General features: G+C 56.9%; 1 protein-coding gene across 5 annotated transcripts in view; it reads left to right on the top strand.

Moving 5' to 3' along the window:
- The window catches only part of PLA2G6 (phospholipase A2 group VI), a 59,740-nt gene that overhangs the window by 4,397 nt on the left and 39,734 nt on the right, over positions 1–15,609 (top strand). For 2 of the 5 annotated variants that reach the window (XM_042947786.1, XM_042947787.1), the window contains one exon: positions 6,747–7,000. In XM_042947786.1, the coding sequence (XP_042803720.1) occupies positions 6,792–7,000 (209 nt within the window). In that variant the 5' untranslated portion in view covers positions 6,747–6,791. Of the gene's footprint in view, positions 1–2,448; positions 2,926–6,616; positions 6,647–6,746; positions 7,001–15,609 lie in introns of those variants that run through there. The other 3 variants (XM_042947788.1, XM_042947784.1, XM_042947785.1) reach the window with 3 other exon arrangements.

The raw sequence follows: 15,609 nt of genomic DNA, 5'->3' as shown, positions 1-15,609 counted from the left end.
GCTCACGTGCTGAGAGGTGCGGCCGGCGGGGCCGAAGGAAGGAAGGCGGTGCTCGGCCTGGGCTCGGTGCCCTGACCACCCTGCCCGGGCAGTGGACCGGGGGGACACATCAGCCGCACAGGAGGGATCGCTGGCCCGTGCCAATTGTTCCAATCATGGGACATCCTGTCCTAAGCAGCCGGGGCTCGGGAAGCCTGATTTACAACTCGAGCGGTCCTGTGTGTGCTCCTAGGATCCCCCACGAGGCCAGGCCTGTGAGGTCAGCTTCCTGGCCCGGCTGCCTGTGGGATCCTGTCACGCACCTCTCCCGGGCAGCTGTCCTGGGCCTCTGGCTGGGCTTCGTCCAGAAGGAAGCAGAGGGCTTAAAGAGGTCCCCTGCTTAGACTCGGAATGAGCTCAGCTTCAGGTGTATAAAGCCAGGCTTTCCAGACCAAAGCTCGGTGCCACTCGGGAAGCCCAGCAGGTGCCCCATAAAGGTTCTCCCGAGGTTTCCACGGTGGCGATGTGCTGGGCAGTGGGTGGGGGATGGGGGTGTGTGGCCTGTTACCACCCGCAAGGGAGTAAGAGAGGAGGGGAGGGTGCCTCGAAGGTGCCGGCCCCGTGGCCTTCCGGTGGCACTCGCTCATTTGTTCTCATTCGCCAAACGCTTATTTGTTTTTTATTAAAAAAAAATTTTTAATGTTTATTTATTTTTGAGAGAGAGGGAGAGAGAGACAGAGTATGAGCAGGGGAGGGGCAGAGAGAGAGGGAGACACAGAATCCGAAGCAGGCTCCGGGCCCCGAGCCATCAGCACAGAGCCTGACGCGGGGGCTCGAACTCACAGCCCGCGAGATCGTGACCTGAGCCGAAGTCGGACGCCCAGCCGACTGAGCCACCCAGGCGCCCCAAAACATGTATTAAATATCCACTGTTCATTGGGAGCAGCGTGCCATGTGCTTGGGTAAAAAAATAGAGGGGAGCGACCCAAGCCAACAGATGCACCATCATCATCACGGGAGAAAGGCTCCTTTGGGGGAGCCGCTGGGCTGTGTGAGGGTGCCCGCAGGGCTGAGAGTAGGGGAGGCCTAGGGTATGACTTTTAGATGCGGAGTCCTGTGAGCCGGTTCTTGAAGGACGCGGAGGGTTTTTTCGTTTGTCTGACGGTGCGAGCGTACCATGAGGCAGAGGAGGAAAGCAGGGGAACACAGTCTAGGCAGGGGTGTGTGTGCAGGTGCGGGGAGGCCTGGGGGGGGGGCATGTTCCAGGAGGTCTCAGGTGCAGCTGGAGGAGGGGTGCAGGAGGTGGGCTCGGCCAGCTCCTGTGGGCGCTTGCCTCCCTGGCCCGGAGCTTGGGCTGCCTCTGGAAGGTGGTGGGAAGTCTGTGGGCAGGTGGGGGCATCCGATCTGCATCCTGCGGTAGGCACAGAGGGGCTGTAGGGCTGGACAGGCCGACCTGGCTTTCGTGTCGCACGGGCACCGAAAGGATATAGTGCAGGCTGGGAGTGTGGCAGGGGGGACCTGTGTGGCACCCTGAGTCTCCACAGGGGGCAGCGGGGGCAGGGAGAGGACGATCCAGGTAGGACAGGTAGACAGTTTGAAAACGCGGGGCCACCCCTGTCTCTGAAAGAGAGAACCGTCCCAAGGAGGAGGACGGGGGACGGGGCCCAGGACCTGGCGGCTTTGCACTTCCTCCCTTGCTTGACCCCTGCCTGCGGTCCCTCGGGGACTTCCCGGCAGAGGTGGAACCAGACATTTGGGGACGGAGTTCTCCACAACCACCGCTGTAACCAGCCCACGTGCTCCCCGTTCCTCATGGCACTTCTTGAGCTGTGTCGTCTGCAAGCTAATTAATTAATTTAGAGAGAAGAGAGCGAGCAGGGTAGGGGCAGAGAGAGGGAGAGAGAATCCCAAGCAGGCTCTGCGCTGACCGCGGGGAGCCTGACGTGGGGCTCAAACTCCCAAACCGTGAGATGGTGACCCGAGTCGAAACCAAGAGTCGGAGGCTCAACCCACTGAGCCCTCCCCCGCCCCCCCCCCAGGCGTCCCCCGCTTTAAATTAGATGCCGGCAGAGTGGCTCCATGGCGACCAGTCTTCATGTTGATCCCAGCAGTGCCCGTGGTGCCCATCCACGCCGCCCAGGCCCCGTGAAGGTGCTCGTCCCCGGACACGTCATACGGGCCGTCTCCCTATCTTCCCACAGGTTCTCTTGTGCTCCGTCTGTGGGGTGGCCTTTCACCCGGGACCCCACTGCAAAGTTCAGCTCAAGAATCACGTCGTGCAGTCCTCCTTTCCTGACTCTTCTCCCCCCACCCCCCACCAGGGGACAGAGACTGGGCTTGGGTCCCCCCGGGGCTGCTCATTTTATGAACCCAGCCGGCCGCTTCCGGGAAACTCACCAGAGACGCCCCCCGTTGGTTCCAATCTGCCTGTGACCCCAGTACTGGTTCTTTTGTTTTGTTTTGTTTTGTTTTTTGGTGGACATCGGTATGTCCCCCTTGAACTTGCCTTTCCCACACCCACAGTCTGAGGCCTCCCCGGGCCTCAGTTACTTTATCTCTAAAATGGGGACACTAGGACGCGTCCTTCCTGCCTGACAGGTCGTCTCCCCTAGGGGCGCCTCACCCAGCAGAAGAAGACTTTCTGAGTCTTCCCTGAAGAAGCCAAGCAGGCGGGCTGGGCCTTTGACAGGGGGATGGGTCAGCAAAAATAAGGAGAAGAGGCCAGAAAAATCCGGCCTCACTGAAGGGATGATGTAGTGGACGCCCGGAAATCGCAGGAGTACAGAGGCGGGACTGGCAGCGTCCCCCTCACCACAAAAGCTCCTGCTCTTCTGCCTGTGGCACCTGAGAGCTGCTCAAAGCCTTAGGTGCCCAGGAGCGGACAGTCCCTGTCAGATGACCTTGGTGTCCCCTGCGCCACCACCTACGTGCAGGGAGCAAGCCCAGGTGAGGAGCCGTAGAGACCGGGTATCAGCAGATGAAAGCGAGTGTTGATGATCTGGGGAGGGAGGTCAAGGGCAAGTAGCTGTGAGAAGCCAGAGCGGGGAGGAAGGCAGAGGTGAGGGGGCTGGGGGGGGGGCGCTGTTCCCATGGCAGCCTGCTCCCCAGCCCCGCGTGCTCCCGCTGCAGCCGCGTGCTCCCCCCTGCAGCCTCGCTGGAAACAACGTGGGCTCCAAGGTCAGGGGCAGGATGGGAGGGAGAGCGCAGAAGCGAGGCAAGAGGGAAGCACAGGCATGCGCTCTGTCTGCTTCTCACTTGCTGCTTTCCGGGCTGGTCTGTTATGATTGTTCCAGGATGTGGCCCAGGGGTTTCATTTCCTTTCTTCTACCTTGTGATAACAATGGCCCCTGTTTGTGTGCCCACGGTCGGCCAGCGTCTGGGACGCTTTCCCTCCATTGTGTCATTTCACCCTCACGCCCACCCTGGAAGCCTCCGGGCGATGGCCAGACCTGTCCTTTCTGTGGCCAGGCTGTCGTCAGCATGTGGGAGGCAGCCCGGCCACCAGCCCCAGGACCCTGAGGAAGGCGTCTTCTCCTCTGGGGCCGGATGTCTGCTTTTCCATCCAGCTGGTCGCCCGTGGTGACCCTCCCCTCAACCTCCAGTGGGCTCATGGGCGCTGGTGCTCTGGACTGTACCCACTGCCTCTGAGCCCCTCTCCTGGTGCCACCCGCCTGCTCTCTGGGAAGCCTCTGTGCTGCTTTTCTTTTTTCTTTTTTTAAAAAAATGTTTATTTATTTTTGAGAGAGAGGGAGAGACAGAGCACGAGTAGGGGAGGGGCAGAGAGAGAGGGAGACACAGCATCCAAAGCAGGCTCCAGGCTCTGAGCTGTCCGCGCAGAGCCCGACGCGGGGCTCGAACTCACGAGCTGTGAGATCATGACCTGAGCCAAAGTCGGACGCTCAACCGACTGAGCCACCCAGGCGCCCCTGTGTTGATTTTCTAAGCCGGTCCTGACCCCCGTGGGCCCCCATTTCCCCAGCTGTGGGCCCCAGGGGCTCAGCCCGCACTCCTGTTTTCTTTAAAAAAAATAGAATCATCACACACACAAAATCCTTTTCCATTCCATTTGACAAATAGGAAAAAGGGGGAAAAAATGGCCCATAAACCCGATATCCTCATCTCCCCTTAGTATTTTGGTATTTTTCTATCACTTCCGTCGTGGTTGTTGCATAATTTTTATTCAGTTAAATTACGTTTTAACAGGCTTGCTGTGGGCCACGCCTGTGCCAGGGGTGAGTGCACGTTGGTGAAACGACCAAGCACCTGTCCTTAAGAAGCTCAGACTCTCTCTAGAGCCAGCCTGTCTGGCTCTAACCCTTGTTCCTTCACCCACTAGCTGTGTGACCTTGGGCCCGTTGCTTTACCTCTCTGTTCCTTGATTTTCTCATAGGTACGACGAGGATGGTAATGGTAACAATTTCATAGGGTGGTGGTACAGATTAAAGATGAGTATATGTCAAGTTCTTGGCCCAGGGCCAGAGAGCACAGAGAGGCACATGAGTGTTTGGTCCGGCTGGTGTGGTGTCAGGCAGGAGGATCAAGGAGAGGAAGGACATAGCAGATAGACAGCTCAACAATGGACAGGCAAGGCGGTGCGAGACAGCCCTGCTTTCTGGAACCTTGTGAGGTTTGGAGCCCAGTGGGTGGGACCGACCGGGAGAGGCTGCGCGGAGAGGCAGGGGCCTTGCGGTCGAGTTTGCGGTTCATAAACAGCACAGGGAGCGTCGAGGACTCGACGCCACGGAGCCTGTAACGCCACCGCGTGCTTCCTGAGCTGTAACGGTCACCATGACTGTCTCTCGTGACTCCAGGGGCTCTCTGGAGTAAACACGGCGGAATTTACAATTCCTGTGACGTTGGGTGTAGAAGTTACTTCCGTTTCTGGGTGAAAACAAACATTGTTGCCTCGCACACTGATGCGTGTGCCACGCCTTCTGTCTCGGGGGCGTCTTTTCCAGGGACAATTTCCCATGCCGTCTTTTGGGGTCCCTCCCGTCTCCTCTGGCTATGGGGAGGGGCGCAGGCCCCCCCCCCCCCAGCACCTCTGTCCTTTCCGTTCCCAAGGGCAGGAGAAAGGAGGACCTTGGCACAGGTCTAAACATTCTTAAGGAAGTTTTCATTTAACCTCAGAGCACACGAGAGGTGAGCACTGGCCTCACTTTAAAGGGGACACTGAGGCTCACAGCCTGCTCCCGCCACATCTTATTACCGATCACAAGAGGAAGGGTGCTGCACAGCTGTAGAGCACTTTCAAAACTCGGCAAGCACGGTCTCCGTGCCTCAGTTTCCTTATCTGTCAGAGGGAGGGCGATCGGAGTAAAGAGGACTAATAGTGTTTATTGAACGTTCGCTGTCTGCAGGTTCTGTTACTGGGCACCGTTACGGTCCTCACGGTGCACATAAGGACACTGAGACACAGAGAGGTTAAGTGACTTGCCCGAGGACACACAGCTGGTAAGGATTTGAACACAGTTTTGCTCCAGCACCCTGCCTCGTGTGGTTTTCTCAGAATGGAACGAGACAGTCACGTAAGATGCTTGGCCCAGGGCCTGTTGCCCAGTCAGTCAGGGCTCAGTAAACGTCCCCTGATGTAATTATCGTCATTGACGCTTGTTCCCTTCCTAGGTGGTTCTTCCATAGGCTTCTTGTTCTTTTTATCCACATGCTCGATCCTCTCCTCAAGAGCTGGGCCAGAGTGTGGCCAGGGTCCATCCACATGTCCACCCTCCCCCGGGGTGCCCACACTCCCATTCTCTGTCCTCTATGTCTGTTCTTCTGGCAGGCGACTTCCCGACCCGGAGCCAGAGGGCAGCCTGTAGCTAAATGTCACCCAGCTTTGGTGGCCCTGCCTCAGGAATGCAGCATGCTTTCTGGGAGCCTAGGCAACAGTGGGACGTCTGATTCTGTCATCCCAACTGGGAACAGTTTCCACGGCAGAAACCGTGACCCTTTGAACCTGACACGTGAATGTGTTTCCATCCAAACACACGTTTGTGGCGTCTAAGTCTTGACGTTCACGTTCATTGCCGAGGCACTTGGGAAGCCGGTGGTAGCAGGCACCAAAAATTGGAGACAAAACCCCCCCGATGGAGTGTGGGACGATCCTGGTCCCCTTGCGGCTTCTTGTAGAGACGGGACACTGGCTTCGTTTGCAGAATTGAAATGACTCATGGCAAGCTTTCTCAATGCTAAAATCCTGACTCTGAACCTCAGGTAGCAAGAACCCCTCCATCTGGACAGAGCAGTATCGTCTATGTGTATTCATATCTGCCATCTTCTTTTTTTAAGTTATTTATTTTGAGAGAGAGAGGGAGAAAGAGAGAGGGAGAATCCCAAGCCGACTCCATGCTGTCAGCGCAGAGCCCGACGTGGGGCTCGAACTCGCGCACTGTGAGATCATGACCCGAGCCGAGATCAAGAGTCGGACACTTAACCGACTGAGCCACCCAGGCGCCCCTTTGTCTGCCGTCTCGTTGAGTGACACGGCTCCACGCTACAGACGAGGAAGCTGAGGCTCCGTTGGGGAAACTGGTCAGGAAGCAGGAGGGGTCTGGTCCCCTGGGAGTGGTGGCAGCTTCCCATCCGGCCTTCTTACCCCCTACCCAGTGTCATTTCTCTTTCTCTCCCTCCTTTCCAGGTCCCTCCAGGCCCAGAACCAGCAGCACTGGTGGGGAGAGATCTGGGAGCCCGTGCAGGAAACTGCTACCCTTGGTGAGGTGGGCATGGGAGACCGAGCCCAGCTGACCAGAGACCCCGTTTTCTTCCAGACCGAAGGGGCAGGTGGCAGGGCCTCCCCACCTGCCCCGCGGAAGATGCAGTTCTTTGGGCGCCTGGTCAACACCCTCAATAGCGTCACCAACTTGTTCTCGAACCCGTTCCGGGTGAAGGAGGTGGCTGTGGCGGACTACGTCTCGAGTGGCCGGATTCGGGAGGAAGGGCAGCTGGTTCTGTTCCAGAACTTTCCCAACCGCACATGGGACTGCATCCTGGTCAACCCCAGGAACTCACAGAACGGATTCCGGTGGGTGACGACGGGCTCCCACACGCACCTCTTTCCTTTGACTCCTCGCACCGGAGGTCCCTTGGGCGAAAAGCAGCTTCTTTGGGCCTAACATCTGAGGGCTCTGGAGTGGGGGGGGGGAGGGGGGGCACCTCCTAGTCTCTGTACCTTCTGGCCTGTCAGGGGCCCTGCAGCAGGGGTGTGGGGATAGAAGCCTAGGCTTCGTCCTGCCTCCAGGCTGGACCCATGCTGCGGGAGGGAAGGAGGAGGGACAGGAAAGCCGAGAAGGGTCAGATCGGGTCAGATCGAGGGATCACCTGTAGCCCCTGGATCTTTAAAGGCGTGACTGTCCTTGTAGGGGCCGGCCAAGGTGCGGGAGAATGTGTAAGGAGTGGACAGCGCTCACTTTTCAGGGCATGCTGGGTCTCCCGTGGGCTGGAAGGAAAGGGCGGGAAGCCAGGACAGGGCCAAGAGAACTGAGCCAGCTGCAGAGCCGAGTGGCGCAGGGGTGGAGAAGCGGCCGAGCACCCGAAACGCAGGGTCCAGAGGAGCCTGGCGGATTGGCACTGGGCTAGTGCTGGTGGGCCTTTTTCCATCCGTTCATCCGTCTGGCCGGCCCACCGTCCACCCCTTCACCACACACCGGGCGTCTCCAGTGGCTCGGGAGTCCCAGGCCCTGGGCCAGGCCCAGCTGGCGCTGTGAGACACGCTTCGTGTCCTTACGGAATGTGCAGTCTTCGGGGGAGGCCACGTGCACAGCCAGGCACCGTAACAGCCACGTGCGGAGAGCCGTGGCAGGGGCGGACAGTGGGGACGCGGGAGGTGATCGCTTCCCGATGGGCTACCCCGAGCCTAGAATGCGTAGGAACGTGCCCGGCAGAGGAGAGTGGATAAGGTCATCCCAGACGTGCAGAGGCGTGGAGGTGGGGGGCGCCTGCAGGCTGACAGGCCGGGTCGGATCCCCGGTGCGTGCGAGGCTTTGGTGAGAAGTGAGGCCGGAGGGAGCCTCCGGGGCCGTTCCGATCGAGGAGGCGTGCCAGCAGGATCTCAGCGGTGAGCTGGGGGGTCAGTGTCCAGCCAACAGGAGGAAAGTGGAGGCGGCCTATCAGGGGAGAAGCCAAGCCTGGCTCTACAGAGAAACTGAGGCAGAGGCCCCCACGGTGGGCAAAGAACACAGCTCAGCAGCCAGTGGGGACACCAGTTTTAAACAGCAGAGCTAGTCCACACGCCGGGCACAGATGGGCCTGAGCGGATGGCCATCCTGCTGGCCTTGGTCAGGACAGGGCAGGCAGGCTTCCCGTGGCTCCAGAACTCCTCCCCAGGCCCGCAGCTGAGGGCGGCCGGTGGGGAACGCACAGCTGAGCAGGCGGCGGGTCCCCTCTTTGGAGCACCACTCAGCTTTGCTTTTGGGGCACCCAGCCCTGGGAGCTCTACCGGCCTCCCCCATCACCCAGGTCCTGTCCACTACAAATGTCCTTTGACAGGGTTCCAGATCAGACTCAGCAAGCTCGAGCCCCACTGTGGGCACACTTCCATCCAGGGGGTTCAGCCCTTTGCCAGCAGCTTATTAACTACATGTTTATTTTTTTCATGTATTTTATTTTTAATGTTTATTGATTTGTTTAACAAATAATTTATTTACAAGCAGGGGAGGGGCAGAGAGAGGGAGACACAGAATCGGAAGCAGGCTCCAGGCTCCGAGCTGTCGGCACAGAGCCCGACGCGGGGCTCGAACTCATGAACTGTGAGTTCATGACCTGCGCCGAAGTCGGATGCTTAACCGACTGAGCCACCCAGGCGCCCCAACTACATGTTTATTTACTACCTTTAATTAGGGGGCCACTTTATACTACGTTCACATATGGTACATGAGCACATCCTCCAGCGACCTTTAGAAGGAAGCAAGGAAGGCAGTATCCCATTTTATGGGTAGGAAAACTGAGGCTCGGGAAGATAAGGGAGTCATTCAAGGTTGCACGGGAAGCAGTGAGGAAACGGAACCTGTGTCCTCTGGTTCCTAAGCCTTTTCTCTTCCTGCGCCGTTGTGTTTTTCCAAGCCTTTAGACGGAATAGGGAGCGTCGGGTGTGGTTTCGAGCCAAGCGTGTCTCCTCTCAGAATCCCTGACCTCCCTCACCTGGCTCTGGACTCTTCCTCCTCTTCTTCTGCCCTGCTCCCACCCAGGCGTTTCTGTCTCAGCAGGTGGCATCACCATCCATCTGCGTGGTTGTGCAATCCAGAAACCCAGGAGTGATCCTCGGTTCCTCGGGCTCTGTCACCCCCAGATCCGGGTCACGACTGAGTTCTGTCGGGTGCCCCTCCCAAGCACATGTTGAGTCTGCCGCTGCTTCTCCATCAGTCATGCTTAGGTTTGGCCTGAGTGATTTCTCCCAAGTGACAGCCACGGCAGACAGCTCTGCTCTGCAGAGACCCCAGGGGCCCGGGCTCTTGCTGTCTTGTTCTGCCGTGGGTGGCCTTCATTTTCTAGGTCACCACCTGGTCCCAGGTGGGCCATCACGGCCGTCTTCCCAGTCGGCAGAAAAATGAAGCACAGGGTGAGAAAAGGCACGCTCTCCTTCTTAGGGGCTTCCCGGAAGTTGCACAGAAGCCTTTCACCTGAATCCCTTTGGCCCGGACGTGGTGGTCACGTGGCCACAGCTAACCACAAGGGAGGCTGGGAAGCCAAGCCTTGTATTCCAGCCGCGTGCCAATCCAAAATCCGGGGCTCTGTTTTTCTCCATTTTGCTGCCGCCTCTCTTTCCAGGCCGTGGTCATTGTACACACAGACTCCAGCTGCACCCCCCGCCCCCCAGCCTCTGGCTCTCCTCCCATCCTCTTCCAAGCTGCTGTCAGAGCAGAGCTTTCCAGAACACAAATCTGATCCCTCCCTTCCCTGCTTCACTCTTCAAGAACTCCCTATTTCCTTAACTCATCAGCTGCTTAGCCTGGCTTGAAAGGACCAGCGTGGTCAAGCCTTGCTCCTCCCTCTGGTCTCACCTCTTGCCACCCTGTGCTCCTGGCTTTCGCCCAGACTCTTCCGTCGGCCTAGAATGCTTTCCTTTTCTTGGCCTGCCTCACTTCTGCTTGCCCTTCCCTGACCTTCAGGCTAGAGCAGGGGCTGCTGCTGTGTGGCCCCATAGCACCCCATCCCTGCGCTCAGTAGACTGCCTTCCTGGTGGACCACAGAGCCCGTGAGGGGGAGCAGCCGTGTGTGTCTTGTTCAGCCCAGTACAGTCCCCAGCACCCGGCCTTGCGAGATGAGCACCGTGTATTCACGCAGCTTCGGCAGTATTTACGGAGGGCTCGCTGTGCGCCATGCCCTCTGTCCGGGACTGGGGACTGTCGGATTCAGGGCAGTCGGGGAGGTGAGCTGGGAAGCAGGGTGGAGGTTATGAAGAGGTGCAGAAATGGCCATGCCGAGGCCTGGGGGGTGGGGGGGGTGTGGGGGCCAGAGCCCAGGGGTTCTCCTAGAGGTAGTCATCGCGGGGTCTCCCCCGCTGCTCCCAATCCCCTGCAGTTCGTAGAAGGAAGGTGTGGTGTTCTAGACTTCTCCGGGGTGCTGACGTCCTGCCTTTGAAAGGCCTCCCCCGCCTTTGCTCGCCCAAAGGGCTCCGAACTGCCCCACGGCACACAGCCCCGTTACAGGTAGCCAGGGAGGGGCTGCCTCCAGCCTCAGGCTCCGGGTAGAGGGCTTCCTGTCCTGCAGCTACACACCTTCAGGATGGGGCAAGGAATCGGGCTTTTCTGGATCCTGTAGGTAAGGACCCACCGGACCGGACCGGGTGGAGAGATCAGGCGCTGGCTGGTGCAGAGGGTGACGACAACAGTAACAGTATCCGCTATGTGTGAGGCACTGAGGTCTAAATAGTAACTCACTGTATCCTCACAAACAGTCCCAGGAGGTGGGGGTATTACTGACCCCGTCTTACAAAAGGAGGAAACGCGCCCCCCCCCCCGAAGGAATTTCAGTGACTTGCCCAAGTCACATAGCTGGTCAGTCGTAGAGCTGGGGTCCAGACCCAGCATTCTGGCTCCGGGACCCAGGTCTTCCTTCCCCTCCCCCCGCCGGGCCACCGTGCAGTACGGGAGAGCTGGGTGGGACTCCGCTCGCCTGGGCCCGTCCTGGGCACCCCGGGCCTGACGTCTGGTCCAGAGCCCTGGCTCTTCTGGTGGTCTCTGGGAGCGTTGCGTGCGCATCCTGATAACATCCAGACTTACGTTCCTGCTGGGAATGCATCACCTACTCCTGCCCCTTGCTTGTGACATGTGATCTTTGCTTCTTGAAAGGGGACTGATCTTCGAGGCAGCCCCCCCCTCCCCCCAACACTGGGACCTCAGACAAGCTGAGTGGCCTGTATCCTGGCTTGCTCCCTCCCTATTCATCCAGCCCACAGCCCACCCTCTCTGAGCAGAGCTGAACACAGCACACCTTCAGGAGCTCACACAGTAGCAAGAAAAGGTAGATCCGTACCCAGCGTGCAGCGGGAAATATGTTACAATAGGAACGAGGAAAGCTCTTACGTTCCCCAAACAGACCTCCCCCTTTGCCCCTTCCTTCTCTGTCCTCACTGCCGCCGCTCTTCCCCACCCCATTTGCCCGACCCTTGGCTCCCTGTTCTGTGGGCGGGTCCTCCCCCACTCTCTTCTCCCTCGGCACTGTCCATACTTCTGTCCACCCCTCTTGCCTGGGATCGCTATGTGTCTGTTTGCACCTGTGTCTCCCCAGCAGACCGCAGAGGTCCCGAGGGACAGCGCCTGGCTCAGAGTCATCTCCCCTAATGCCCGTGGTAGTGCCAGGCAGGCACTCAGGTGCGTGAGGAGTATTTGTCGCGAGTGTGGCTGCCCCCGCGTCCACTGAAGGTAGATGTGTCTTTGACAGGAGGGGTTAGGGGCGCCTGGGTGGCTCAGTCGGTGAAGCGTCCGACTTCGGCTCAGGTCACGATCTCGCGGTCCGTGAGTTCGAGCCCCGCGTCGGGCTCTGGGCTGATGGCCCAGAGCCTGGAGCCTGCTTCCCATTCTGTGTCTCCCTCTCTCTCTGCCCGTCCCCCGTTCATGCTCTGTCTCTCTCTCTGTCTCAAAAATAAATAAACGTTAAAAAAAAAATTTTAACAGGAGGGGTTGGAAAAGGCCTCTCGGGGGCAGTTGGGGGAGAGATGGGCCTAAAAGGGGGAGGAGGAAGATTTCACCTGGAGGAGGCGCTGAGAGAGGGCTCTGCAGAGAGAGGCACATCACGTGCAGAGAGTTTCTCCTCCGTGCCGAAGGGCTCGTGCTCAGCTTTGAAACTGGAGAGTTAGATACCACTCTAGCCTAATGGTTCTTGCCCATGTTTTGGTCTAGGACGCCCTTGAAAGTCCCAGGGGACCTCTCCACCCCCCCCCCCCCCCACCCCCCCCACCCCCCAAATGCATGGCATGCGATTTCCTGAAGTTCACGGAGCCCCTGAGGCACATCTACAGCTCACTCGCAGCCAAGGCTGAGGCTTCCCAGAGCTGATGCCAGGTGGTTTTTGTCTGGGGGCTCAGTTCCAGAAGAGAGGGAAAAGACAGCCCCACGAGCCCTCTCGGTGTTCAGTCTTCTCTCTGAATCTTGCACCCCTGGCCCTAACCCAAGGCTGGCTCTCCCTTGAAAGCCTCAAGAGTTTTCTCTCCTGGTCTTTCCCCTACTGGGCCTGGAGGAGGGACAGGGTGCCCCTTGCCCCCCCAGCCTTGAAATCATCATCCTGTACTATCCACACTCCGTCCCGGGGTTCCCCACACCCTTGGGGACATGTGCCCCTGGCCCAGAGTGCCCTGTCACCATCACTACCTGTTTTGATGCTCGGTGACTGTGAAATTTGCAGGGCGCCCCCTCTTACACCCACGGCTCTTGGTGCCAGACCTCCCTCAGCCCACATGGCCATTCCCTGGATCTTGTCATCACCAGTAACGGCGGCTCTTCTGCAAATACAAGCCCCCCACGTGCCACCCTTGCTCCTGTCTTTCCCGCTTCTTCTCCCTAGTCCTCTCAATGCCAAGTTCTCCCCTGCAGACACAGACCGAGGTGTCACCCTGCTAGGGTCCCCGTCCCCTTCATGGACTTCACTTCCTGCCCTGCTGAAACTGTCATTATGATCACACCTTGCATACCCTCACTTCTTCCTTGCTTCTCTTTCTTTGTCATATTTGCTTGGCAAAACCCTAATGCTGGTTAATTCCAGTTCTCCACCGTGGCCTGAGGAGCTCCCCTCCCTGCTGATTGCCCTCACCCCAAAGGGCCGGCGGGTATGTCTGACCCTGTCCTCCACCTCCTTCCCTCCCCACCCCCTTCATGCTCACCTGCAGCCGGTTGTGCCTCCACCCTGTCTGCCCACACCTGCTCCAGCATTCTGGGCCTTCCCTGTTGTCACTGCAGAGGCCGGTCCCCGTCAAGGTCAACATCCCCTCATCCACCTCAGGACACCACTTCAGCAATTCTTTCCTCTCTCCTGGGTAATTTCCCCTCTTGACCAGGTTTTTTCCATTGCTCTACAAATGTGCCGTTCCTTCTTTGTTCCTTTTTTAAAAAAAATTTCATTCTTGACTTCATTTCCCCTCAGGCACTGCCTCTATTCAGCCGTCCCCAATTCCCTCCTCCTGTTCTCCCTCTTTAAACTTGTTAAAAATAGTGAAATACACCACACATGGAAAAGCACGGGCAGCTCAATGATCACAAATACCTCTGTAACCAGCACCCATGTCAAAAGATAGAACATTGCAGCACCCCGGAAGCCCCCCTTTTGCTCCCTTGCCCCCCTAAGGGTAACCATTAACCCAACTTACTGGTTATTGCTTCTGTGCCTGCCTTGTTTGCGCAGCATTTGGTTAGTGAGATTTCCACATGTTTTTGCATGGAACTGGGTCCGGCTTCTGTGCAGTACAATTCTGCTGTGTTAACTACATCACGGCTCACTTACTCATTTGTGTGTTGGTGGGAATTTGGGCTGCTTCTGGTTTTCTTGGCGTGTATATGTGTGCATTTGTGGTGGGCATCTATCGGGGAGTGGAATCAGCTCCCGAGCTGAGGCCATACACATCCTGAGCTTCAGTGGATAATGCCCATCTGGTTTCCCGTCAGCGGTGAAAGAGATTCCTGTTACTTCTGATGTATAGTGTTGACAACTTAAAAAAAAATTATTCTGTTGGATGTGTAGTAGTGTCTCGTTGTGGCTTTCATTTGCCTTTGCCTGGTTACGTACGAGTTTGAGCACCTTTGGATAAGGTGATGAACCATTTGGCACTCTCCCTTCAGTGAAGTACCTGCCCCATGCTCTTGAACACTTAAAAAATAAAGTTCTTTTTCTTACAGTTTTAGCATCTATATTCAAACGCACACCTTTTGTTGGTTATGTGTGTTGCAGCCATTCCCCTCATGGCTTCCCCTTGTACTTTCTTCTTCTTTTTGTTTTTAATGTTTATTTGTTTATTTTAGAGAGAGAGCACAACTAGGGGAGGGGCAGAGAGAGAGAGAGGGAGACACAGAATCCGAGGCAGGTTCCAGGCTCTGAGCTGTTAGCGCAGAGCCTGTTGCAGGGCTCTAACTCAGGAACCGTGAGATCATGGCCTGAGCTGAAGTCGGACGCCTAGCCTTTTAAATTTTTAACATTTATTTGTTTTTGAGAGACAGAGAGACAGAGCGTGAGTGGGGGATGGGCAGAGAGAGAGGGAGACACAGAATCCGAAGCAGGCTCCAGGCTCTGAGTTGTCAGCACAGAGCCCGACATGGGGCTCGAACTCATGGACCGAGCCATGAGTGAGATCATGACCTGAGCTGAAGTCAGACGCTTAACCAACTGAGCCGCCCAGGTGCCCCAACCCTTGCACTTTCTTAATGCTATCTGTTGACAAGACAGAATTCTTAGTCTCAAGGAAGTCAGAGTCTCTGATCTCTTTTATTGTTTGCTTTCATGTACTGTATAGGAAAGTTCTTCTCTACCATGAGGGGTTGAGGATATTTTTCTGTAGTTCTGTAGTATCTTCCCGAAGCTTTATTATTTTGCCCTTTGTAAGTAGATTCATTATCTACCTGGAACTGATTCCTAGGTCATAATGTCTACTCTCAGGGCCTAGAAGCTCTGAGGCCTCAGCTGAAGGCCTTGGTTTCCCCAGGCTCCTTCCACCTGGTAGGCCTCGAACTTCAATCTCTGTTTTCGAACTACTGAAAAACTGCCACAGTTTCTGCTTGGCTCTGTAACCTCTCTGCTGCTGTTTTCCGTTTGGTTTCTTTCTTCTTTCTCTTCTTTTTTTAAATGTTTATTTATTTTTGAGAGAGAGAGAGAGAAAGAGAGAGAGCATGAGCAGTGAAGGGGCAGAAAGAGAGGGGGACGGAGGATCCAAAGCCAGCTCTGTGCCGACAGCCGCAAGCCCTATGCGAGGGCTCGAATTCGTGAACTGTGAGATTATGACCTGAGCTGAAGTTGGATCTTCAACTGACTGAGCCACCCCGGTGACACTGTGGTTTCTTGACATCTTGCTCCGCCTAGCTTAGGAGGGAAAATTGCTTGCAGAATTTTGGGCTTACTTCCCTGTAATTCCCTCAAGTTCTGGCCTTCTTGGAAAACTCTGAATACTGGCTTCTCTTTGCCCATCCTAAGCGGGAATTCTGGCAGCGTCTGGCT

This window comes from Panthera leo, chromosome B4 (assembly GCF_018350215.1).
Source record: "Panthera leo isolate Ple1 chromosome B4, P.leo_Ple1_pat1.1, whole genome shotgun sequence".
Taxonomy (NCBI): Eukaryota; Metazoa; Chordata; class Mammalia; order Carnivora; family Felidae; genus Panthera; species Panthera leo.
Note: the sequence above shows the minus strand (reverse complement) of the source record. Positions and strands in the feature narration are given on the sequence as shown.